General features: G+C 36.3%; 2 protein-coding genes across 3 annotated transcripts in view; both read right to left on the bottom strand.

Moving 5' to 3' along the window:
- On the bottom strand, positions 1-22,140 carry LOC117919747 (protein DEFECTIVE IN EXINE FORMATION 1). Its single transcript, XM_034836992.1, has 13 exons — positions 21,710-22,140; positions 21,164-21,274; positions 20,957-21,039; positions 20,504-20,621; positions 20,226-20,386; positions 19,013-19,524; positions 18,808-18,878; positions 15,468-15,724; positions 12,491-12,672; positions 1,178-1,461; positions 974-1,091; positions 687-869; positions 1-592 (listed from the first exon to the last, which is right to left on the bottom strand). Exons 1-13 carry the CDS (start codon positions 21,853-21,855, stop codon positions 275-277), a joined length of 2,544 nt encoding a protein of 847 aa, XP_034692883.1. The 5' UTR covers positions 21,856-22,140; the 3' UTR covers positions 1-274.
- A 937-nt stretch (positions 22,141-23,077) lies between these two features.
- The window catches only part of LOC117920000 (mRNA-capping enzyme), a 29,377-nt gene continuing 25,488 nt past the window's right edge, over positions 23,078-26,966 (bottom strand). For both annotated transcript variants that reach the window (XM_034837336.1, XM_034837337.1), the window contains 2 exons: positions 23,764-23,894; positions 23,078-23,663 (listed from right to left, as the gene is read on the bottom strand). In XM_034837336.1, coding sequence (XP_034693227.1) covers positions 23,520-23,663; positions 23,764-23,894 — 275 coding nt within the window. In that variant the 3' untranslated portion in view covers positions 23,078-23,519. The remainder of the gene's footprint in view (positions 23,664-23,763; positions 23,895-26,966) is intronic.

The following is a 26,966-nucleotide window of genomic DNA, read 5'->3' as shown; positions in this document are numbered from 1 at the left end:
TGGGAACCAAGAATTATGTTGGCAGCTATGAATAATACAATTTCAACTCACTATTTTGGAAACTCTTAATTCAGCCGGTTCCAGAAAATAACTCTTTTCATTCAGATGGATGTGAGATTGAATTCGGTAATCAAACACTTCACCAAAATAGCACAAACGTTTCAAAGTGTTTTTTTTTTTTTTTTTTTTCCTGTTCTGGGTGAAAAGTAAAGATAACCATTCGCGCTTTGTGAACTTTGGTATAAATGTGTCCAGGTGTGATACCATATAATCATCACAAATCAGTGTTCCGTGAGAATGATGGCAAAGGCATGGCCTCCTGTGGTCGTAGGATGACCAGCACTCCAAACATTGCAAGCATTGGGAGGACAAGAAGCCACTTCAGCAGTTTGTAATAATGCATATGGAATGTAAGGGAGAAATCATCTGAGAAATAGAGTCCGTTCTTGTCTACCATCTCCACCAAAACTGTCCCTGTTGTCCTAACTCCAACTGTTGGAAGTTTTATTCGATGTTTTCCAGCACGATCAAAGGTCTGGTTTTGCTTTATTCTTCTCTCTCCTTGGTAGTTACCAGGAACCAACAAAGTTGTCTGCATTTGTTTTTTTAAAGAAGATGATTGAACACAGAAGACTGAATTGCAGACTTTAGGAAACATAAGTTGAGGTAGGTAAGGAGCATCTTACTGTGACATTATAAGGAGCTTGAGACCCTGATGGGAATCTGTATTTGTCTACAATCTCTATTTCCACCCAAAAGCTCTTGCCTTCTTCATCACGGAAAGCTCTTGATGACTGTGAAATATAAATCCCTTCACGGCTGTGCCGGTTTGCAACATTGTTTCTTCCCTGGTTGGGTGATCTCCATGCCTGGAAAAGTGTAAACTATGATATTAGAAACCTTTATGAATCACAAACCTATGAAATAAAATTTATACACAAAAAAATAAAATTCAGTTTTGGGTCTATCCTGCCTTGAGGGGATGATGTGGAGCAGGAGTTGAAAAGCAAAATACATTGCCATTCATGGTTGTAACAATAAGATCAAGATCATCTCCACCATCAACATTGTCCGCCAGGACCATGCTATATCTGTAACAAAGGCATTTATATTTTAAACAAATTTTGAAAAATTAAACAGTAAAACTAAAGATGAATAGTAGTGGAGGATAACTTACGAAGTTTCACCAATATCAACAACATCAGCACATGATGTGGGTCCATCTATAAGGTACAAATAACCGTCAAATGATGTTGTAACAAGAGTAAGTCCCTTCTTTTTTTCCCCACGTTTACTTAAATCAACAAGAAGAACTTGATTCATCACTCTTCCATGAGTTCTATAAGGGTATGGACGAACTTGTGATCCATCCTTGCCATTAAGAACATATATATTTCCTGATAGTGTTGGAACCACAACATCGGTGTGCCCATCCCCATCAACATCGCCAATCGTAGGAGCCTGAGGAATGTGTTCTGTATATCAGACCAGTATGGTATAAACAGTAGATCATTCAAACACCTTTAACCACTATATGATATCATACACCTAGACAACCCTGTACCTAGAACCACGGCCCAAACAATGTAATATAGTTCTTCACAATAGTAGCATATATTTTGAGCAAAATGATTTTCAACATCTAGAAGAATTTTGGAGGGTTGCATCAGTAATCATCTCAAGTATCCTTATCTATAGTTTGCAAATGATACAAATGCTTTTTTCTCTAGAGCTAATCCAACAAATATCACAATATATATATATTTTTTTTATAACCGTGGATGTCTGGCCAGCTTACCAACAGATATCACAATATTAAACACACTCCTTCAGTTTTTCGTAGATTTTTACTTTTAAAGTCAACCTCAATAAAAGCATCCTCTTTTGTGTTAATGTGAATTTGGACCAACCCCTTAGGCTAATGGCTTCTCTTGTGTTTGCATCTTTTTTATTAAAAAGAAAATATTCATTGATAAGGATTTAAAAGCATATGTGAAGGATAAGGCATCCCTCCCAAATATACAAACTCTAATATATACCTCAATATAGTACCACATGAAACCATATAAGTGAAAAGCAACTCTACTCTCTATAGGGATCAATACATTTACAAAAAGAGATCAAACCTTTGCCCCATGTTTTGCTATTTCAACCTTTTGACTTACATACCAAATTCCAATTGATTTGACTTGAGACGAGTGTCCCTGAAAGCTATAGTTGCTAAGGCTCAAAAAGAGGAACAAAAATAAATTAGTTCTCGTATAAATTTTATATTTTTCCACTTCTCTTAAAAAATACTTGTATTTCTTTTCTGTCACACTATCCAAATCAAAGTAAGGCAAACAATTTGTCATAGAATTTTGTCTCTAACTATACTCCCCAAACCCTTAAAGGAAATGATCATCATGTCACTTATGCTCCTAGGAGAAACCCAATCAAGCATGAAATAGCCTGTGCCATAACCTCAAAGTCATCGGATAGTGCAACAAAAGGATGATCAATCATTCTCCACTCCCTATAGACATAGTGCAATGGTCAGGACCATGGGCTTTGTAAGGTCTTTCTTACATGTGGCAGGTCATTGATATTAACATTTACCCATTAGCCATGCAAAGACCTTAACCTTGGAGGAGTTTTAGATTTCCATATGAATTTTTGCTAGAGAAAAATGAATAGAAGCTGATAGGTTGGGCAAAGTAAAAGAAATTTTTTTATAGTAAATAGGTCTAAAGAAGATAATGACCAAGTTCTCATGTCAAAGGCAAACAGTGATGAGTTCATATGAGAGAGAGAAAGAGAGGATATAAGTCTTTCAAGGTCTTCTATTTCCAAATCAATGAGGTTACAATGAAAGTTAAAGATTCCAAGAAATAGGAAAAGAAATACCGAGGATAGATGAAATAGGAAAATTTCTAGTCATCACAACTCTGAAAAGATTTGAAAATGGAGAGCATAAAGGTTCATCCCCCTACCATAAATTTTCCCAAAAAATGATTCCTTACCCCATTACCCACCATAAAATGAGTATGTCTAGAGAAATCTAAGAAAATCTATGCAATGGCTTCCAAGGGAATTGATGCAACTACCTAACTAGAATGTTGTATGATGGGGGAAAGCCTTTTAAAGTTTATTCAAGGAAGAAAGGGAAGACCTAAGTAAACTTTAAGTAGGATTAATATTAATTAGAATTGAATAGGGATTGGTATTTGTTGGAGTCTAATTAGGATTAGCTAGTTGAGTTATAATATAATTAGAATTTGAGTCATGATAGGTTATTAGAGTCCTAGTAGAATAGGTTATTAGAGTCCTAGTAGACTTTGGATTTCTTAGAGAAGCCTATAAATAGGCTAATCAATGTAAATCAAAGGGATGAATTTTGATGAATAATATTATACTTTCTTTCATTGCAAGGTTGCAACCTTCAATGGTGAGACTCCATTGATTTTCTTCTAGGTGAGACTCCTAGAAGGCCTTAGTGAGACTCTAAGGTTTTCCATCTTTTCTTCATTGTTTCTTCTTTCTCTCTATTTCTTATCCTATAAATTTTCTCTACCATAAAGTTTATTCCTTGTTCCTCTCCTTACACCCTAAAAATAAAACCCTAGCCCACCTACCCTTGAGTGTAGGCAACCATCCTAGGGTTGTCCTACATCATTGTATCTCATCTATTAGGGCATATTACCTTATGTCAAAGAGCAATAGATTTTTAAGGAAACCTCCAAAGCCGCTTCTCTGAGAGGCCTCTATTCCTTGATGGAATCTTCCTGAACCCTAAACCCCCTTCCACCTTGGGCATTGCACATTAGATCCCAACTAATGAGAGGATCTCTCTTTCCCTCTCCAACTCTCGACTAAAGAAAATCTCTTAATGTTTTCTCAATCTTTGTCGTCATTGCTCATGGAATTTTGTTTAAAGAGTTGGATTAGAGTGATTATTCCACCTAGAGACAAAAAGGCTTTTTCTCCATCCATCCAATCTCCATGTAATTTTTTCAACTTATTGGATCTCAAAAAGCACTAGCCTTTAGGTTCCCCTCAGAGTGAGTCCCAAATAGGTTAAGGGCCACTAAAAAACTTTACATTCAAGCACCAAAACCAATCTAGTAATTTTATCCTGACTCGTGTTGATAGCAAGTAAAGTGCTCTTGTCTAAATTGATCTTAAGTCCTAAAATGTGTCGAAAACCCATTAAGATTAGCTTAAGGTTTTAGAAATCTTCCATGTTGGCCTTTGAAGAAACTCCCAACTAGGAAACCTTCCAAGTGATTGTTCTCTTTTTTTTCTCAACACTATCCTACTTAAGACATCAATTGCAATGATAAAGAGAAAAAGGGAAAAAGGATCTCCTTGCTTACAACCTTTGGTTACTTTAACTCATCCTTTAGCATAATCATTTATTAAGATTGCAAAATTTGTTCAAGACACACAACCCCTCATCGAAGACCTCCATCAAGTATTAGACCCTTTCTTTTCTAGTGCTTGATCAAGAAAACCTTAGCCTATACAATCATAGGTCCTTTCAAAATCAATCTTGAAAACTACACTCCTCTCCTAATCATCTTTCTTTTCATTGGCTATCAATATTGCATCTAAAATTTCTCCCTTCAACAAAATCTCTTTAGGAGAAATGAATGGTTTCATGAAGGACTCCTTGAATATAGTCTAGTAAGACTTTAACCATCATTTTATATAGACTTCTGATAAGGTTGATGGTTATGAAGTTTCATATTTTATTACAATGGCTCCTTTTTAGCACAAGAGCTATGAAGGTAGCATTGGGACTTTGGTTTTATTACCTAACTATTGTCAAACTCTTGATAAATCTTCCTTATCCATGTGTCAACACTCTTGAAACATGACTAAGTAGAAATTGTATGACTTTAGTGCCTTTTCTTTATTTAACGAAAGACAACTTTGCGAACTTCCTTTTCAGTAAAGGGATAGTCCAACCAATTAGCACTCTCCACTAAAATAGTAGACCAATGTAAAGTCTCAAGAGGGCCTAGAATATGATTTTTCAAAAAATTGCACCACTTTCTCCAAAAAATCGCAAAATCTTGTTTGCTTCTGCTTCCCACTTATTTTTCTCCAATTCCAAAGTTTCTATCATGATTTTTTCAAGATTGATAGAACAATAAAGAAAATGGATCATCTAACAAAATGAAATTAGGTTTCTAAACTAAATAGTAAAGGGGGTTTGGTTTTAGAATTTTTTTGTTGAGGAATAAGGTATTTCTAGGTAAGGAAGAATGTTTTTTTTAATGAAAGTGATGCTATATGACTGAGTAGCAAAAAATATTTAGAGTAAATGATTGGAATTCTAACATGGTGATTCAAGAGTATCATCAATATTCGAGGGAAAAACTACATGAGGTTTCTATCATTTTTCTTTTGTATACTCAATTCCTGATTAGGTATGGTTTGTAGATTTTTCCAAGAGACATATGGTTGGAGTCCAATCATTTCAAACCTCATATCCTTGCTTCTATTTTATCTTAAGGTTTAGAGGTTCTACTATTTCTTTTGTTTAGACATTTCCTTTATTATTATTATTATTATTTTATAATAAAAAATAAATATTTTCATTTATCAATCAATTGATAAATACAAGAAGGATAAGCGATCATTCAAAGATGTACAAAAGATGGTAGAAAGTAACCAAGAACTATAATCACAACAATTAGACCCTCATAAAAACTTGCACAAACATTTCCTCTTTTTATCCATCTTGACATTTTAATTTTGTCTTATCTAGTTAAGAATTTGATGATTTCACCATTCTTGTCTTTGTGACTTCATGTTGATACATTTATCTTTTTCAATAAGCTTGATGCTTAGCTCTTTGGGGTCATTCTCATCATGAACTTGTAGCTTTTTCTTCTTGAGCATCATTGGAACTTCAAAGGCCCACATAAAGTGTTTTTGCCTTATTGGTGACAAAATAAGAGGTCAATACTAATGACACATTATGGTTGAGGAGGACTAACAAAGGAATGCTTGACCATTTATTTCTCTCTTGCCTAGTGGCTCTAATTCTTTGTCACAAACTTCTACCAAGATTGCTTTGATCTTTCCTATGATTCTATCTGATTTGATAATCATAGACTTCTTAGGTCACATAGGAAATTCCAAGCATTATTCTTTTAGTGATTTGGGTAGAGAGATGTTGAGATTTTTAGGATAGATGGAGGTGTACAAAAAAAGGATGAGGAATCCTCCAAAAAAACTAAACAAAAGGTATGTAGGAACCTCTAAAGTACTAAGTAAACCTATACAATTGTGAAGTACCACAACCTATATGGAAAGATACAAATAGCAATCACTCTTTGTTGGCCCATACCTTTGGAACTACACACCAAAAACCAATCAAGTTGAATCACATTAAAGGGGAATGCCTTTAAAGGTTGTGGTGTAAGAGGCTCAAGAAGAGGCAAAGAAAGGAATGATATCCCAAAACTTTGAAGTCATCACCTTGTCCAAAAAAATCCGAGCGATCATCATTAGTTTCTCCTATGTTTTGTAGCACCCAAATAAGCATCATCATTTTGAATAGAGATAAGCATTTTCTTTCAAAAGGAGTATTGCAAAGGTCTGTCAAGAGGGGAATCCCCATCTAAAGTGTTATTTAAACTCGATTTGATGGTTGTTCCTTGAGTAATCTAAGATAACTCATGATGATGGTACTCGTCAGGGTAGCCCAGTTGGTTAAGGTGAACATAGGAAAGTGTGGTCCCAGTAAGTGACACATAGTCTTGAATTTGAATCCTCGATACCTTGGATTTACCAGGTGTTGGTTGTTGCAAGCGGTTAGCACCTCGAGGTTTAGGTTCCCATAGATAGTCCTACTGGCTTGGCTATGGAAGGTTTCTCGGTTATAAAAAAAAAATTCATGATGATAGTGTTTTCAAAGATCATAGGAGTTATGTGTTTAGAAAGACCCCTCTAAGCATGTTGGAATGGGATTCTCCATGGAAGTTGTGATCCTTACTGTTAGATAGTGTATAGTTATTTAGGTTATTTACTTTTCCTTTTCCTTCTCTCTCCTTATTGTATTGTGGGTCCCACTAGCATGTATATATATACTCAAGTCCAATGTGTATTCTTTACAGTTTTTCAATAACAATAATTAGGGATTCTCCATTTTCTCTCTCTTCACATGGTATCAGAGCCAAGGGAGAAAAAAACCCTAATTATTTCCGGTTTATCCGTGAATCCATTCTAGGAAATCTTTCAGTGACCGTGTTTCATTCCGGTCACCCTTCCCATCTCCTAAAGTTTTTCGATCAACCGTATCACCGTCAGAAAACCCTCACCGCCGGCGACTTTTCCGGCGACGTCCTTTTCCGACACCGACCATACCATCAAGTGCGCAAGGAGGAGATCTTCAAGTTTTCTCAAAGCACCGGAGGGAGAATCTCAACCACGCGCCGGCGCGTGGAGCACTTTCCAGCCACGCGCTTCCACCTCCAGCCTTGCCTGACGCCGTCTAGCCACCCTCCATCTGTGCTTGTGTCATTCGAGCCCAGAAAGTGCATTTTTTGGGGTTTTTTGTCTCCGTCGGCCCTCAAAACAGCCTTTCCGACGACCTCCGGTGACTTCCTCTCCACCCCGAGCCCTGCACGTGTCTTAGGAAGTCCGCAATAAGCCGTATTAGGGCTCTCTTCAATCCAAATGTATTTCGTTCACCAGATAAGTAGATATGACTACTAAAAGTTCCACTTTTTCCTCTATCATATCTGGATCTCCTATGATTACTTCGGAGAAATTGGTTGGCAGTGAAAATTATTTGTCCTGGTCAACCTCTGTGGAACTTTGATTTATGGGTCAAGGTTATGAGGATCACCTTGTTACGCAGGAAGCGAATATCCCTGAGGTTGACAGAGTACAATGGAGGAAGATAGATGCACAGTTATGTAGTGTGTTATGGCAATCAGTTGATCCTAAGATTTTGCTTCATCTTCGGGCCTACAAAACATGCTTCAAATTTTGGAATCAGGCGAAAGGGTTATACACGAATGATATCCAACGTCTTTATAAGGTGGCTTCTTCTATTATCAATGTCAGATAACAAGACATGGATTTATCTACTTATATTGGCCAGATTGCCTCTCTTAAGGAGGAATTCTTGACCGTGATGCCTCTTACTACTGATGTTGGGGATCAACGAACACAGATTGACAAGTTCTTCATGGTTCTTACGCTTATTGGCCTCCGTCCAGATCTCGAGACTGTCCGCGATCAGATTCTTGGCAGTTCCTCTATTCCATCCTTGGATGATGTGTTTGTTTGCCTCCTCCGTATCTCCTCCATTCAAACTTTGCCATCTGATAACACTTCAGGTTCTTCTGTGTTAGTTTCTCAAACTAGCTCTCGAGGAGGACGTAGTGGTAACCGAGGTAAAGGCCAACGTCCTCATTGCACCTATTGCAATAAGCTTGGCCACACTCGTGATCGGTGTTATCAGCTACATGGGCGGCCTCCTCGCACTGCCCACGTGGCCCAGTCATTTGATCCTCAGTCGCCTCAGCCTCCCAGTTCCTCCACATCTCAAGGTATTTTCCTCACTGATAGTGAGTATGATGACTATTTCCGCTATCAGGCCACCAAGTCAGCTTCTGTTACTTCTGTTGCCCAGACTGGTAATGCTTCTGCTTGTCTTACCTACACATCTTCTCTTGGATCTTGGATTCTAGATTCTGGCGCTTCTGATCGCATATCTGGTAATAAAGATCTTTTCTCTTCTATTACTACTACCTCTGCCTTACCTATTGTTACTTTAACTAATGGTTCCCAAACTATGGCTAAAGGTTTTGGTTTCGCTCATCCTCTCCCTTCCCTACCTCTCCATTCTGTCCTTTATGCCCCTGAGTGTCCTTTTAATCTTATTTCCATCAGCAAAATAACTTGCACTCTTAACTGTTCTATCACTTTCTCTGATAAATTTGTGACCTTACAGGACCGGAGAACGGGGAAAACGATTGGCATAAAATGTGAGTCTCAAGACCTCTATCACCTCACCGCGCCTTCAACTCCTGCAGTTTGCATTTCCACTGATGCTCCCCTCCTCATCCATAGTCGCCTGGGCCACCCTAGTCTATCCAAGTTCCAAAAAATGGTCCCTAGTTTTTCATCTTTGTCGTCGCTTGCGTGTGAGTCCTGTCAGCTTGGGAAACATACTCGTGTCTCGTTCCCAAAGCGTTTGAATAATCGGGCAAAGTTTCCTTTTGAACTTGTCCACACTAATGTTTGGGGTCCTTGTCGGACCGCGTCTACTTTAGGATTTCAGTATTTTGTCACTTTCATTGATGACTATTCTCGATGTACTTGGTTATTTTTAATGAAAAATCGAGTTGAGTTATTCTCTATTTTTCAGAAATTTTATGCTGAAATCCAAACCCAGTTCAATATTTCTATTTGTGTATTGCGCAGTGACAATGCCAGGGAATATTTTTCTACACCATTTACTTCATTTATGTCCCAACATGGGATCATTCATCAGTCTTCTTGTGCTCATACTCCTCAACAAAATGGGGTAGCTGAACGTAAGAATCAACATCTTGTTGAGACAGCTCGTACTCTCCTTCTCCATAGTCATGTTCCTTTTCGTTTTTGGGGGGACGCTGTTCTTACAGCATGTTATTTGATTAATCGTATGCCCTCATCTATATTACACGATCAGATTCCTCATTCCCTTCTTTTCCCTGACCAACCACTCTATTTCCTTCCTCCTCGTGTTTTTTGTTGTACTTGCTTTGTTCATATTCTCACTCCTGGACAGGACTAACTTTCTGCCAAAGCCACAAAATGCATCTTCTTGGGATATTCCAGACTTCAAAAGGGTTATCGTTGTTATTCCTCTGAGACTCATCGCTACTTTCTCTCCGCCGATGTCACTTTCTTTGAGGACTCACCGTTCTTCTCCACCTCTGAGTCTCTTCCTGTTTCTGAAGTCTTACCCCTTCCCATTATCTCCCCACCTGATGCAGTGCCTTCTCGCCTACTTCAGGTTTATCATCGCCGTCATCGTGTCGTTGTTCCTCCTTCTTTGGCCGAGGTACCTGTTGACTCACTTCCTATCCCTTCGGCTTCTCCTGCCCCGACTCTGCCTCCTTCTGCTGACTTACCCATTGCTCTTCGGAAAGGTAATCGATCTAGTCGTAATCCTCATCCCATTTACAATTTTTTGAGTTACCATCGATTATCTTCACCCTATTCTGCATTTGTTTCTGCTATATCTTCTGTTTCTCTTCCCAAGAGCACCCCTGAGGCTCTTTCCCATCCAGGCTGGCGACAGACAATGGTAGATGAAATGACTGCTTTACACTCCAATGACACTTGGGATCTTGTTGTTTTACCCTCTGGTAAATCTACAGTTGGTTGTCGTTGGGTCTACACAGTTAAGGTTGGCCCTGATGGTCAGGTTGATCGCCTTAAGACTCGCTTAGTTGCTAAAGGCTATACTCAGGTTTATGGTTCTGATTATGGTGACACTTTCTCTCCTATTGCCAAGATAGCTTCTGTTCGTCTATTGCTCTCCATGGCCGCTATGCGTTCTTGGCATCTTTATCAGTTAGATATTAAAAATGCTTTCCTTCATGGGGATCTTGCTGAGGAAGTTTATATAGAGCAACCACCTGGTTTTGTTGCTCAGGGGGAGTCTGGTTTAGTGTGCAGGTTACGCCGTTCTTTATATGGCTTGAAACAATATCCTCGAGTATGGTTTAACCGTTTTAGTTCTGTTGTTCAGGAGTTTGGCATGTTCTGCAGTACAACAGACTATTTCGTTTTCTATCATCATAACTCTTCGGGACAGTGTATTTATCTGGTAGTTTATGTGGACGACATCATCATTACAGGCAGTGATCAGAATGGTATTCAGAAACTAAAGCAATACCTTTTCACCCACTTTCAGACTAAAGACTTGAGAAAACTCAAGTATTTCTTAGGGATTGAGATAACTCAATCCAATTCCGATGTGGTTCTTTCCCAAAGGAAGTATGCTTTAGACATCTTGGAAGAAACCGGTATGTTAGACTGTAAACCGGTAGACACTCCTATGGATCCAAATGTCAAACTTATACTAGGACAGGGGGAGCCTTTAGGAGATCCTGGGAGACATCGGCGACTTGTAGGTAAACTGAACTACCTCACCATTACTCGTCCAGACATTTCTTTTCCTGTAAGTGTTGTTAGTCAATTCCTACAGTCACCATGTGATAGCCATTGGGATGCTGTAATCCGCATTCTTCGATATATCAAAAGCACACCAGGCCAAGGTGTGTTGTACGAGAACAGAGGTCATACATAAGTTGTTGGTTACACAGATGCAGATTGGGCTGGCTCACCCACAGATAGACGTTCCACTTCTGGGTATTGTGTTTTTATTGGAGGTAACCTAATATCTTGGAAGAGTAAGAAACAAGATGTAGTAGCCAGATCTAGTGTTGAAGCCGAGTATCGAGCTATGGCTCTGGCAACATGTGAACTCATATGGCTGAAACATCTTCTTCGGGAGTTAAGATTTGGAAAGAATGAACAGATGAAGTTCATCTGTGACAACCAAGCCGCTTTGCATATTGCATCCAATCCAGTCTTCCATAAAAGGACCAAACACATTGAAGTTGACTGTCACTTCATTAAAGAGAAGATCGCATCAGGATGTGTGGCGACTAGTTTTGTCAATTCAAATGATCAACTAGCAGATATTTTTACTAAATCTCTCAGAGGTCCTAGAATTAAATACATTTGTAACAAGCTTAGTGCATATAACATATATGCTCTAGCTTGAGGGGGAGTGTTAGATAGTGTATAGTTATTTAGGTTATTTACTTTTCCTTTTCTTTCCTTATTGTATTGTGGGTCCCACTAGCATATATATATATACACAAGTCCAATGTATATTCTTTACAGTTTTTCAATAACAATAATTAGGGATTCTCCCTTTTCTCTCTCTTCATACTTACTTTATCAGAAAGCTTGAGTATTGCAACTCATGTTAGGCTTCAACAATCTTATCGTAGGGAAGACTCAACATTGCTGATAGCCTAGGCTCATAGTTGGAAAAGTACATAGAAATTTGACTCATGGATGTGTAAATCCATTGTCATTACTAGAGCTTTGACATGTTTCCACTATTTAATTCCTTGGATGGCCACCCACATTATGGATTATTCAGAAAAGTCAAGGAGCTTCAAATGAAGTATCTTTTTAGGGGATTTTTTGCTACCTTGAGTGGTATCTTTTCTTTCATGTGTATATTTCTCTTGGACAATGTTTAGTTCTGTTGTTTTCCTCCACAGCTCATACTTCCTGTAATTTCATATTTACTTTTTGTGAAATGAATTCTTTGCATCCAATCTAAAGAAAAAAAGAAGAAGAAATAGAACCCTAGTGTTCCTTTTAGGCTTGTTTATGGCTTGAAATTAAAGCTAAAGACACATTCATAAACTAGAGCTAAAAACTAAAAGCAAAACTGAAAGTGAGAACTTACCTGTGGAACAAGACTCTTAACATGTGTTTCCCAAATCTCTTTTCCCTGCGCAGTCCATGCAGCAATATTGCCATGGGTGTCAGCAGTCACTAGCTCAATTTTACCATCATCATTGATATCAGCTGCAACTACACCTCCCTGAATTTCAGCCATTTCAAGAGGAAACTTTTCTCTTATCTTGCCTGGATATATATTAAAAAAAAAATACATAAATATATAAATTGCCTGAAGGAATTAAATGAAGGCTAACCATATAATTCAAAAGCATGAAGATCTTTGCTCCTAGAGCTAGACATTATGTTTTCTTTAATTTTTATTTTATTTTACCAAAAACAAGCATTTTATTATCATGAAATAAATAAATATAATGAAGGATGAGAAATCTTTCCCCCAAACACAACAACTACATAACTCTGATTAAAAGTGAGAAAAATGCAAAACTAAAAGTGCTTAGAACTACAAACTCAAAACTCAACGAGGTAGAATATCCCCTACAAAAGAGAATAATTGATTAGCTCCCTGTCTTGCTATGGTTAGTTGCCCGAGAAATCTAATAGAAGGAACAGCCCATCTCTAAAGCCATATCAAAATTTTTGCTCAGGCACTCATCAAACCTCCACAAACTTCTCTTTCTTATTTACTCGAGTTAGAACCACTGTAGAATCTTCCTTTGCTAGAAGGTTGGATAGACTCTTAGCTTTAGGCTATCTAATAAGGCTAATCTCCTCCTCGATGGTTAGTCCCTTTTAGAATACTCTCACTAACGTTCCATGACTATTTGAGGAATCTAACAGAAAGAACACCCCAACTCTAAAGCACTATCAAAATTTTAGCCTAGTCACTCATCAAATATCTACAAGCTTCTCTCTTTCTTATTTACCCGAATTAGGATTACTGCAAAATCTCCCTCCACTAGAAGGTTGGATAGACTCTTAGCTTTAGCCCTTCTAATAAGGGTAGTATCTTTGCCTCAATCATTAGACCCACTCCCAACATTTTTAGAGAATAATTTCACTAATGTTTCATGATGATCCACAAACATTCCTCCAATTCCTAATTGTCTAGGATTAGCAAAGGAGCAACCATAAAACTTCAACTTAACGTTGCCCATTGGAGGAGACATCCAAGTAGGGAGTATCTCTTCAACTAACTTGGTAGATCTACATACTGAGTTCCAGTTTAGTAATATAATGCTCAAAGAGGATGCCTGCAAACGTTACTTTGGTTGACACTAGAGACAAAGAATTTGATTAAATCCCACATTGCTTCCAAAATACTCTATTTTTCCTAAAAAATCATTGCATTCCTCTCCTGCCATATAGTTCATATTAATTTAAGACTAGCAATACATCAAAGTGACTTCCCTCTAGGAAGACCTCTAAATCCTAGTAAGCAATAGTCAGCATCTCCACGATACTCCTATGTGGATCCCAAACAATCCCAGTAAGTCTCAACCTATATGCCATAATGCTAGTACTACTAGGAAATGCAAAAAAAGATGATCCACTAATTCCCCACTCCATTTAAAAAATCTTATTTATATATGAATTTTTATACCTGCCAAGACAAAATATTTAGTTCTCATAAATGCCATCTGTATCAATTCATCCTCATTCTTTTCCTGCATTTTTTTAGTATTTTTTATTGTTACACAATAGCTTTATATAGTGACAAATTCCTTTTATTCATTTACCTTTCTGGACATTATCTATTTGGAAACAATGTAGGGACCCCATAAAGATAAAAAATTTCAAACATAATATATTCTCCCTTAAATTTACCAGTTTGTATGTATGTATGTTTGTGTGTGCATGCCTATCATAAAACTTTATTTAGATATGCTTGGAAAAAAATAAAAATAAACAGGCAATAACCTCTCCCATCTTGAGGAAATGACATTAATAAAAGATTGCACTACAAAATCAGAGGCAAGTGAAACTAGTAGGGTCCATTTTTTAGATGAAAACAAAAATCAGCCAAAAACCATGAACAAGTGTAGAATATCATCAACCATGTGTTTCTATTCTCTTGCTGCAGATGTTTTTCTGGTACCAGTTCTGCAATCTACTCCCCAAAAGACATCAAAGAAATTTTAGAATACAAAAACAAATGAGGCTGAACTAAAATGTGTCGAGGTGTCAAGAGTATAGCCCTTCTAGGAAGTGACTTACAATAAACTGGGATTATGTACAAGGAGAAAACAGCAAAAATCCAAGCCATGTGATACAACTCTTTTTCCCAGGAGACTGGGGAGAATGGACCTACCAACTATGATGCAACACAGGGGTCAAGCATAAGTTATTCCTGGGAAACAGTCCAACAATCTTTTAAGAGAAAAATTAGAAGAAATGTATTCTGAAATGATTATCATAGAGTGCAATGGTATTAGCCAATCATACTCAATACTATCTTGAATTTAACTATCAAAAAAAAAAAAACAAATGGTATTAGCCAATCATGAAACAGCTGCTGATTGAGTGAAGCAGCAAACAGCAATCACATGATGACCATGGAACCTATACACAAAAAACTTAGATTAAAAATCCATGAAGCAGAGGAGGAGGAGCATAGGGCCAGGATAACCAATGGATCCCAAACGCAGGAATGTAGGAAAGCAGAGACAGTCTCATGTATTTCAAATGACTAAAAAATGAAAAAAGGAAAAAAAATATAAATCCTAAACTAGTTAACAGTACCAAATGCACACATATAAACAAATAAATTGGAGTCATGCTGAGACCAAAAGGGATGAAAAACAGAAGGGATCAATGCAGAGAATAACTATCAAGGAGATTGAGATCTAAACCAGACAAACATTACAGAGCTGATGAAGCCCCCTGATCACCGCTTCAGTGTTATCAAAGTTATAATTTAAATTTTAAACCAAAATCAAGCTAAGAATAATGAGAAAATATGATCTAATCATATGCATCAATTAGAAAGAATTAAAAAAAAAATTCCAATCTTAGAAGATTACCATGATGATCAAGGACATAAAACAAGCCGAAGGAGGTTCCAACAAGAATGTCCAAATTCCCATCACCATCCAAATCAACAACAGTTGGGGAAGAATATATATAAGCACGGAAGTTTCCAGCATCAGTACTAAGATCTAGTGGTGTAGTCCACTTAACTTGCTTTGTATCAAGGTTGAAAACAACAATAGCACCAGCTACATATTTTCCAATGTCAATATCACCCAGTTCCTTCAAATGCTCTTGGTTGTCATAGTACCTGTTAACTTATAAAGTGGCCAATTACTTTGAGATCACCTTGTTAAAAGAAGGCAGTTCTTTCCAGTTTTTTAACAACATCAGGGAACAAGGAAGAACAGAAGAAAATTGGCATTCGTTACAAGGAAAGGCAGAACACAAATTCTATATGTTTTCTCAATATAAGAGAGAAGAAAAGGCAGAGGTAGAAGATATTGTCTGTCAGTCTGCTTGCAGTGAATGATGCATATTGACAGTGTTAGGGCAATAATTTGAAGCTCCACTTCCTCACAGTGCGCATCATCCACCAATTTCATGGAAAATTACCTCACAATCTTGGACCAATGCATTGATGTTCATGTACTTATTCATTTTCTTCAGACCCCACAATTTCATTATTAAAATCTCAGATTTCAAACCTATCAACTCGGTCACTAGCTTGTACAAGATCATAGTTAAGGTCTTATCATGGGTATCCAAAGAGTCCTTCATGAAATCATTTATATTTCCCAAGAAGCTTTTGTTGAGAGGAGGTAAATTCTGGATGCAGTTTGGATAGCTAATGAAATGGTGGAAGACAAAAGGCGTTTAGGAGAGGACGGGATATTCTTCAAAATTTTAAAAGGCTTATAATCATGTGGAATGGGGTTTTTGAGACCATGCACTAAAAAGAAAAGGGTTTGGTACAAGATGGAATCTTGGATGAAAGTTTACTTTTCATATACAAATTTTGCGATTTCAGTGAATGGAAGTGTCAAAGGATGGGTTAATGCAATTATGCAACCAAGAGTTTAAGACAAGGCAATCAATTTTCCTCATTCCTTTTCACCATTACAGCTAATGTTGGAAGCAGGATGTTGTTGGGAGTGAAGGAGAATGGTAGGCTGGGAGGCTTTCTAGTGGGTGGGAGTAGGACTAGGATGTCTTATTTGCAATTTACAAACAATAACATTTTTTTCTAGAGCTTCTATGAAAGATTTTCAAAACCCAAACTAATCTTGTTGGTTTTTAGGTGCATACCGGGTCTTAAGATTAATTTAAACAAGCGTACTCCTTCTAGTATCAACATGAGTCATGATTTGATCTCCAAGCATAGTTTTAAAAGACGCGCTTAAAGTGTGCCTAGGCCTAAGAAGCAATCACTCCCTAGTTATAGTGTCTCCCTTGCTAAAACATGTGCCTTGTTAAATAGGCATGCCTTATGTACTTTACTTTTACTTTCTAAATATTTTTATTAAATTTCTAGTTGTATATTAAAATTTATATAATATAAGTACTTTTTTGTTGAATGCTTCTTTTAAAATATTTGGAATTTTAAATTTTTTATTGATTGGATTAGATTTGAAATAATATTTTATAAAATTGATACGCATCCTAGGTCACATTTCACTTTACTTAGGCATGGGCCTTGTGTTGCACCTTGTGTCTAAGTTGTAGGAAACTTTTGCTCCTTAGATGCACACCTTTTAAAACTATGTCTCCAGGTTGGCCACAATGATTGAATGTAAAATCTCATACTGGCCTTTGACTTACCTGGGTCTTCTGTTAGAAAGGAATCTGAAGGCAAACAATTTTGAGATCCAATGATTGATAGAATAAGGAGGTTAGATGGGTGAAAAAAGCCTTTTTGTCATTACATGGAACTTTAATCCAATCATGCTTGTCTCACATTCTTAGCTACTTCCTTATCTGATTCCATGTAGCATCAAAAATTGAGAAATTGCAAATAGATTTTATTTGGTTAGGGGTTAGAAAGGGTTAAAACCATCGTAGTAGTTGAGACCTGGTGCATAAGCTTAAGGCAATTAGAGGCAAGTATTAAAATATCAGAAATTATAGAAATACTGATGGTTAGATTTTATGGAAAGATCATGAAATATCATAAGGATATTTTGACAAAAAATATTGGTGAAATGAAATTGATCAAAATTCATATAAATATTGGAAAAAAGACTCTAACAAATGATAAAACAAGCAAGAATACACATATTAAAGTTGTTTTATTGAAAAAAATAATATATGTATGATATAATTTATTATATTTAGTAATATAATATGAAAAAATTGAGAACACTTTTAACACTAAGATGATAATCTATCTAATATTCAAAATATAAAAAATGATGATATATGTATGCGTTTTTTTTAATGAGAGACAACAATATAATATATTAAGATAAGTAAAAATAATTACCAAAAAGGGATGAAGAATCCTCCAAAATAACTACACAAAAAGTATGTAGGAACCTTCAAAGTGCTAAGTAAATCTATACAACTATGAGATGCCACAACCCATATGGAAATATACAAAAAGCACTCAGTCCTTGTAGTCCACACCTTTGGACCTATGATATATGTATGTATTTTTGTGTTTAAAAATGTTAATAATTTTTTTACAAGTATTTAATTATTATATAAAATATATAAAGAAAGACACATTAATGACATTATTATGATGTTTTTAGTTACTAGATCAACAGAAAACCAATAAGCATTTAATAAATTATTTACCCAGTACATTCTCCTTCAAACCAAAATCAATGTAGATGAAGATTTATTGCAAAGACTGAAGACGGGGGACCAAGGTTAAGGAACCAATAAGCTGGCATTTCCAGCTATTCATGAAAATGATAAAATAGGATGAAAAATCAAAATAGCATGAAACAGCCATAAAATCTCCAAGAGGAAAAAAGGGACACAGGAAAAGTTTGAAGCAATACAACAAGTCATGTTCATAAAAATAATTGGTAATAAGCAAGTCTGTTGCAGTAAACTATCAGTTGAAGGATATCTGGTGTTTTCTTATTAGCAACCCTTTTATATATTCCAGCAAGAGACTATCCATTCCATTAAACAAAGTGAAACAAACAGTGCTGTTCTTCAAAGATAAAAAGAAAGTTGCTTTTAAAATACATTAGATTGGACAAGATCTATTTGGGTAGGAGGTAGTTTTAAAGATGGAAGCTAAATTGTTAATGATGATGAGATTTGAGTTCCCATCAAACACACTGTTACCTTAAGTTCATACCGAAGTTTCAGATGTTAAAATGTTTTTAATCTCCAAGAAGAGAGAAAAAGAACTAATATATTGGGAAAAGAACTCACTCATGATCAAAGAAATAGGACACAGCAACAACCATTTCTGACACCCCATCATTATCAATGTCTGCTATGACCTGATGAAAACAAGAGCACAATAATTCAACCAAGTATCATAAAGTATACCTAACCTGAATCTATTAAAGAGAAGCAAAAAAGATTATCAGAAGGACAAAATCATATGTCTATGAAACTCATATTTCAAACTTACTGGAGTACATAGGATATGCGAGTCAATGTTCACATAATCCTCCATTTTCTCATGTTGCCCTTCAGTCCACCCCTCATCTCCCCACATGGATTCATCAACATAATCATCATAGTCATAACTATACTCATCAGCCAGCTCATCATTTTCACGGAATAGCTCAAAAGATGAATCAGCTTCCGCTTCCAAAGCCTCATCATTTTGCACATTCACAGATTGACCATCCCCACTACTATTTTCTTTGGATTGAGAATGACCCTCTTGTGACCCTTTTGAATCATTATCTTCAAGAAGCCTTCTTCCTGTGTTTGTCCCATTCTCGGCATTACTGGTCCTGACAGACCCAATATCCTCAGAAGAATTATGTGTGCTTGTTGGCAGCTTAATGTTTGTCTCTGTTTCATTTCCATTTGTTTTCCCATTGTTCTCTAGATTGGATGCATTCGCTGTGCCAAGGTGACTTTCTGCTGATGTAAGAACGGAAGTGTTTGACCCAGATGTACTTCCATTCATTTCTACAATGACATCCCACATTTAATGATATGATCAATCAATTATACAAGATAACTATACAGAAGCAATTCTAGTTCTGAGCTTCTAGTACAATATAGAATCAATTTAAATGAGCAAGAGAGTGCAGTGAATTTAAACTAAAATGCTACTACAAAAATATGCCATATTTCAAGGCAGGAAAGTACTCAGGATTCAACCGCCTGTGGGATTCAATGAATTCTCTGTGCCATGGGCTGTGTAAAAGAATCTTTAAAGCTAACAAGTAGTCATCCAATTATGTAAGAAGCCAGGAGATTTAAAGGATGTGTTGGGAAGTAGGTGGATTCTTACAAATTGCTGTGCTACGTAAAAGAGGGATGAGGAGGCTGTTGATCATATACAAGGAACTGTATGACAATACTCCATACTGGGGTTAGAAACATGATTGATGTAATGATCTTAAAGCAGAAAGTATTACTACCCCATGTAAATGGTTCATGTCATATCATCATGTCCAAAATCATGAACACAGAAAAACAAAAAATAATAGTTAATCAGCCAAGTATCTTTAAACACCACTGAAGATATAAAAAGCCAAGTTCCTATCAACCTTGCTTAGTTGACAAGTTGATGTTAAATAACAGGGGCAAGAGAAAATGAGCAGCAATAGAAGGTCTTATATTCAGAGTTTTAACCTCTTGGAGAGATTTATTTATTAACTTACGGGAGAATAATTTCATATCAGCAGCTTCCTGAACAAGTTGGTCATCCTTAACATCTGGATGAGAACGATCCACTGGATCTGGATTTAAACCCACGTACCAATCTTTCCGAACTCTCCTTCGAGGCACCTCTAGCTTATCAGTCATCATGTAACCTGAGACCCTGAAATATAATAGACGGAACTGTCCTGAGATTGGAAAATGATGGAGCAGAACTAGCTTAACAACATACATCACATAACAATCAGAAGCCATTCATACAAAAATAACAAAAGACTACCTGAAGAAAAGCACTTCACCATTGTAGGTAGCCAAAGCTATTTCTCTTACACCATCCTTGTCGATATCATACAGAAGAGGACTGGAATGGACAGTTGACTGGTGAAATGCAGGCCAGCCTGATATGTATAACAGCATTAAACTCAATACAAGCATCTGGGAAAATCAGTATCATTGCATTTCTCCATAAGTAGCACTTTTCTTTCATCAATAAAATATCATATTTGTCTATATAACACTTCTCTTTCCGATAAAATAAAATGTATTATTCATGTCATATCTATATGCATATTCTCAAACAATCCAAAGACTGCTTGAAGACTCAAAATCCCTCCTATTCTCTTGGCACCTTCTGACACTAGTCTGTAAAATTAAATAAACAGCTTACTGGATATATTTAGTTTAACATAATGGATTACCCAGGAAAATTCTATATAAAAGTTTCAATTATTACCAGGCATTTTATCTCCATCAGAACCTTCTAAGACCTCCAGATAATGAACAAAAGAAGGAACCACTATATCAAGCTTTCCATCACTGAGAAACAAAACATAGAAAGGCCCCATATCAAAATCTAAGGATATAAGATCCTATGCCAAATGAATCAATGATCAAGGGAAGCTCATAGTTAGATAATAGTAACAAGGGGGATTTTTCTCACCTGTTAATATCAGCGATCAATGGGGTAGCATATATGCTAGAGCTAACCTCTGTCTGCCATCTCAACTCCAAATTTCGAGGGCACCGTGTATTTAACAAAGCATCCTCATCTCTATATCCACATAAAAGGAAATTTTTTAATTAAATTTGCAAACACAATACAGCAACACACTCTTCTCAAAAAAATTTAAGCATATTAATAAAACAGTTGAAATAAAAAATCTATCTACATCCAATTGAGACTATCGCAGAGGAAAAACCAGTAAAAAGCAGAATTGTTAGCTTCCTGTAAATTCCACACCGGAATGGTCAATTAACATAAAACCTTGTTGAATAAACTTCAAATTATCAATTCCCTTGATTTATTTTCCCTTCTCATACAATAGTTCCCCATTCCACTGAGCCTAATGCAACTCTCTCACTCAATAGACCTCAATTTTCATTTTCTGGAAACCAAAAGAATAGAAAACATGTACTTCAAATTGCCTTTTCCTTTTTCAATTATTCCCAAGTAGAATTCAAATCCAAAGAGGGAACGTAAACTCACAAGTTAGGGTATCCAAGGGCATCGTCGCTGGCCTCTCGTTCCCGAAACTTGTTCTTGTTCGACTCCTGTTGGTCCGATTGAATGAAACTGGAGCGAGTACAAAGAAGAAGACAAATAAAGAAAACCCTAGCCGCCAAGGATTTCATTCTCGACTCAAAACTGGAGGTCTACAAATAAAAATTGAAAACAAGAATGTGAATCTTCTAAAATAAGAACCCCGAAGAGGTTGTCGAAGATCTAGTCTAATAAATCAGGAGCAGAAAACCCCTAACTAGGGGTTTTGAGGATATCAGAATGGTTTCGGAGCAGAAGATAGTCGAGGACATTGAAATCTGCTCCAATCTTAATCAGTCTGAATGGATCAATGCGACTTCCGTGCACATTAACGTCGGCTTGAGGTTTCTGGGATTTTGAAAATAATTATCAAACAAACGTTAAAATGAAGAAGTTATATGGAAAACCTAATTTTGAAGTTTTTTTTTTTTAAATAACCATAAATATTAAAATTTGTATTGAAATTATATTTTTAAAATACAGTCCCAATGTATTTACTTTGTATTAAAGTTTTCTTTTCAAAAAAAATTATAGTTCTGGAAATAGTTATTGTTTTCCTATTTCTTCTAATATAATAATAAAATATAAAAATTTTAGGAACTTTTGACGATCAGATCTAAGTCATTGAATGATTATTATACAAATATATAAAACTTATATAAAATGCGAATAATAAAATCATTTATAAAGTTCAAAACAGTAAAATGGCATTATTACCATCATTCGTTCAAATTACCACCAACCCCGTTTTTCTTGATTCAAATATGTCCCAACTATTCTTTATTCTTTAGGCCAAACATCTCCATTGATTCGAATGACTCAGTTCAACAAATTTGTTGCAAGTATTATTGAATTGGCCTGTTTTTAAAGTCATTACCGGAGAAAGGATGACCCTTAGCTCCCACTACAATTCTTAGAATTTACTTCATCTCATCTTGAAGCTCCGACACTTCCAAGACATTTTACTTATCCGTAAGAAGAAACATATTTGTGTCGTTACTCACTCACGTGAAAAGAAGGTAAGGGACAACTCCCAATCCTTCACTCAACCTTAGTGTCGAAACCTGTTTAGATTATCACTGTGGACAAGAAGCCAAGGCATTGCTTTCAGGTTTAACCAATAACATTCCGGCTGCACCCGATCAACCATGATCGTATGCATAATCTGGAATTCTATGAAGATGGGACTCTGGATTTGTTGGTGCTAGGAAACACTCGTTTAGGTTTTTCTTAATCTGATATTAAGTTATTAACAAAGGAAGGGAATAAATAAATAAATAAATAAGATGAAAGGAAAAGGAGAACACAAGCACGAATCACAATATGAAACTTGAGCTTCAGGTGCAAAAATGATGACACTTCTTCGAGACAACTCAGAATCACTAGGTAAGTGAAAAATAATAATAATGTCTATATTAATATACATGGTGATCCTAGTACTATTCTTAAAATCTGGAAAACTATCAAAAGAAAGAATTTGAGTCCCAATGAGGAGAACAACTTTTAAGCGAGCAAACTGGATCATATAATTCACCAGTCTAGCTCAAGCTACAAGACAGTGACCAAGGGGTAGCTAACTACACAATATTCTCAGTGACCCTTTTGTTGATCCGCCAAATACACATACCAATCATGATGCCACTTAAAACACCTAGTAACTTGGGCAGTCAGAAAGCAAGGGCACACATCTGGGGCTGTCCTGTTGCCTGTATCCACTGCTGATTCTGTAGATTTTCGGGCAATTGTCACTCTCCATTCACCTACGTCGTGCTGCATTTGTATGCTGGTGGGCTTTGCTATCATTCCATATCCTATCAGCATACATAGGCAAGCGAACTATTTCGCGAATCTCAGTTAACAGCACTTCCTCTGTAATATTGTCCCTTATGCTTCGCATCACCTTTTTTTTTTACAATGCAACAAGCAACTTCATTTAGTCCAGCAGGGTTAAAAGATTCTAAGAAGAAACAACCAGAAAATACAATGGCAATAAGTTGGACCTTCATGTATGTTCCAAACTCATTTGGGGTTGATTTATCAATTCTGACCCGCATAAAGCTCCATTCTTTTGCATCAAAATCCCAAGAACACTCAATAATTTTTCCATGATATGAAGAGGGATCTAAACCATCTGCAAGTTGTTATACAAATGGAGCGTAAGTAATCAGAATCAAGCCTACAAATCTCAATTAATAAGATGAGAAACAGCCTAGAAAGAATAACACAATTATGCGGCACGTCCAGAGGTATTTCCAAACGCAAAGAAATATTGGAACTTCAACATCCAAATGAAATTAGAATGGGTCAAAGTATTTCTTACGAAATTCTCTCCAGTTAAAATGCATCCCCAAACTGGTGATGTGCTCTTGACAGTCTCAAGGTTGTGTCGCCAACAAATATCATTTGTTCAAAGTTATGAAAATTGTAATAATTTTCAAGAAATCTCATAGAGAGACACGGCCCCCTTAACAAGGAGATCCACTGATAGGAGAGAGTATTAAAAGTATCCCAGATGCTAAGAGAAAGACTCAATTCAAATGTTCTACATAATAAAATATTATAACAGTTCAATCATATTGATTTCACAAATTCAAGTCATTTGCTATTACATCTATGCATGCATAATAGCATATTCAATTTGGTTGACACTTCACAGTGAGAATCTGAATGCAAAGGTTGCTTTTAAACATTTTCTAGGCACTAATACAGCAGGAAATTGGAGGACATGGTAACAATAAAACTTAAACCTGAAATCCCAAGGTACTGGGATAGGATACACAAGACAACATGCAATTCAGCTCCATAGAGTCGTATCCTATAATCACATCATAAGCCATATTGCCAGGATGCAATGGGACATTGAATATATGCTTGGCTTAAATTCTTTAGAATATAGTAGGAATGAACAACTGTAACCTAAGAAGCCAGCCCAAAAATGTATTGCAAGCACTAGGCGTGAATATGCACAATAATAGAACCCACAATTCAAGGTTGGCTCTACCTCAAGGCCATTAAGGTGGTTTCCTAGGGCGCCACTTGGAAGAAAGGGCATGATTAACTTTCTCTTTTCAATGTGGTGTCATTGCCAATGTGATAAATTTTTACTATGCAATGCCTACCCAATGAGAGAAACCCCCCCATCAAATTTTTATGTGGGACCATCACCTTTGTTGCAAATTATTTTCTATCTTCAGGAGTACTATTTTTTTATATAGACAAACAGAGGATACAAACAGCGCCTAGCAAAAGGGGTGTGCATCATATTTTAATGGTATAATCAAATACCAGGAGAAGAAAAATGGAAACCTCAAAAAATTTCTGAGTTATTTGGTTAAAAGACCTAAAATAGTTTTAAAATTGGAAAAACAACCTCCCATTGTCTTTTTTTTTTTCCTTTTTTTAACTAACCTATTTTTGACACTTTTGCCCTTCTTTATTTCAGCTAAAACAACATCATCCCTCATTGCCAATTCATTTCCCTCCCATTTTGACCTAGCTCTCTCTCTCCCCCTCTCTCTCCCTCTCAGTTCGCTCCCTCAAGGGATAAAGATCCGCAACAATAATTCTTCCAGCAAGGGATAAAATCAGCTGCAAAAATTCTTTCGTCTTTCATTCTTCTTCAAGTTTGTCATTCTCCATTTTTTTTGTAGCTTTTTGTCGGGGGTTTTTACTATTGTTCTTTGTTGGGGATATTTGCAATTACTTTTAGTTGAGATTTTTTGCATTTAGGGTTTGTAGATGTTTCTGATAAGGTTTTTTACCCTGGTTTTTTTTTTTTTTTTTAGGGGGGGTGGTGATTTTTTGTTGGGGTTTTTAAGGCCAGTCCAATCCGGTTAATTGGGCCGGAAAATGGTCAGGCCGGAATTGGACCAGTTAAACCGGTGGTCCAACCGGCGAACCGTACGGTTCCGTATGAAGTATGAACCGTCCGGTTCAATTTTATTTTTTTTTCCTCCATTGTCACTGTTTCCCCCACCCCCCTTGCAAAGCCATCCCACTGGAAAAGCTCTTCTTCTCCGTCGAAACCTTCCCGCCAACCCTGCTGGAACCCTACCTGTCCCTGCGCCAGAAAAGCCCTGCCAGCAGGGACCCCACCACCCTTGCAAAGCCAGCCCACGAACCCGCTGGAACACCACCACCTCCTGCTTGCGCGCGCGCTGGAAAAGTTCTTCTTGCTCGCCGGAACCCCTCCGTGCTGAAACCATCCCCCTCCCCTGTGCTGGAACCCATTGCGCTGGAAAAAGCCGAAAAGTTTTCCCCTTTTTGCCTGTCGGAAAGCCCCCACCCGACGTCGGAAGTGGAAACCCACCCCCCAAAACCCCACTGGAACCCTGCCCGCTCTTCTACTATCTTCTTCAGTTCTTCCAGATTTTTTTTTTAATTTTTTTTACCTTATCTCATTACTATTTATTTCCTTTTATATTTATTATTTTTTTATTTTGTGATATTTAAAACTTATGCTTTTAATTTAAATTAATGAAAATATTACAATTTTAAATAAATTCTTGATTTTAACATGAATTTTAAATTTCTAAAATTTAAATTTAAATTATGATTTAATTTAAATAATTAATTTGAAACTAATTTTCTAATTTTCAAATAAAATTTTAATTTTTAAATAATATATAAATTATTATTTTTATTTTTATAATTATTTAAATTTTAATAATTTTTAAATTATATATTTATGATGTCACCGGTTCGACCGTCGATCCAACCAGTGAACCGTGAATCGGTAACTTTTTCGGTTCAGTGACCGGTCCAGTTCTAAAAACATTAGGTCTTTTACCTTTATTTATTTATTTATTTATTGAGATTTTTGTTGTTTTGTTTTTTGTTATGATTTTGGCAGTTGTTTTTTTATTAGGATTTGGGTTTTTATTAGGTTTTGAAAATAAGATCAAATATATGAACATTTTAATTAAGATTTGTAAATAAAAAGAAAACTTTACCTCATTTAAGTTCTTTTTAAATGAAACTTAATCATAGTACAGTTCAGGTCATTATAATCAAGTTTTCTATAGATGAAACAAAAATTTAACATCAATTAAGCTTTTTCTAAATAAAACTTAACTATGGTATAGTTTTTAGATTATCATTATGATCGAAAATTTAACCTTATTTAAGTTTTTTTTGTAAACCAAACTTAACTCCTGTGCAGTTAAGATGCACACCCTTCATGAGAAATTAATAATAAAAATAA

The sequence above is a fragment of the Vitis riparia genome, chromosome 8 (assembly GCF_004353265.1).
Source record: "Vitis riparia cultivar Riparia Gloire de Montpellier isolate 1030 chromosome 8, EGFV_Vit.rip_1.0, whole genome shotgun sequence".
Taxonomy (NCBI): Eukaryota; Viridiplantae; Streptophyta; class Magnoliopsida; order Vitales; family Vitaceae; genus Vitis; species Vitis riparia.
Note: the sequence above shows the minus strand (reverse complement) of the source record. Positions and strands in the feature narration are given on the sequence as shown.

Coding starts and splice junctions, on each gene's coding strand:
- LOC117919747 (XM_034836992.1), bottom strand. CDS start 21,855: ATGAAATCCTTGGCGGCTAGGGTTTTCTTTATTTGTCTTCTTCTTTGT. Junction 21,275..21,709: donor GCCCTTGGATACCCTAACTT/GTGAGTTTACGT, acceptor ATGTGGATATAG/AGATGAGGATGCTTTGTTAA. Junction 18,879..19,012: donor CGCATATCCTATGTACTCCA/GTAAGTTTGAAA, acceptor TGTTTTCATCAG/GTCATAGCAGACATTGATAA.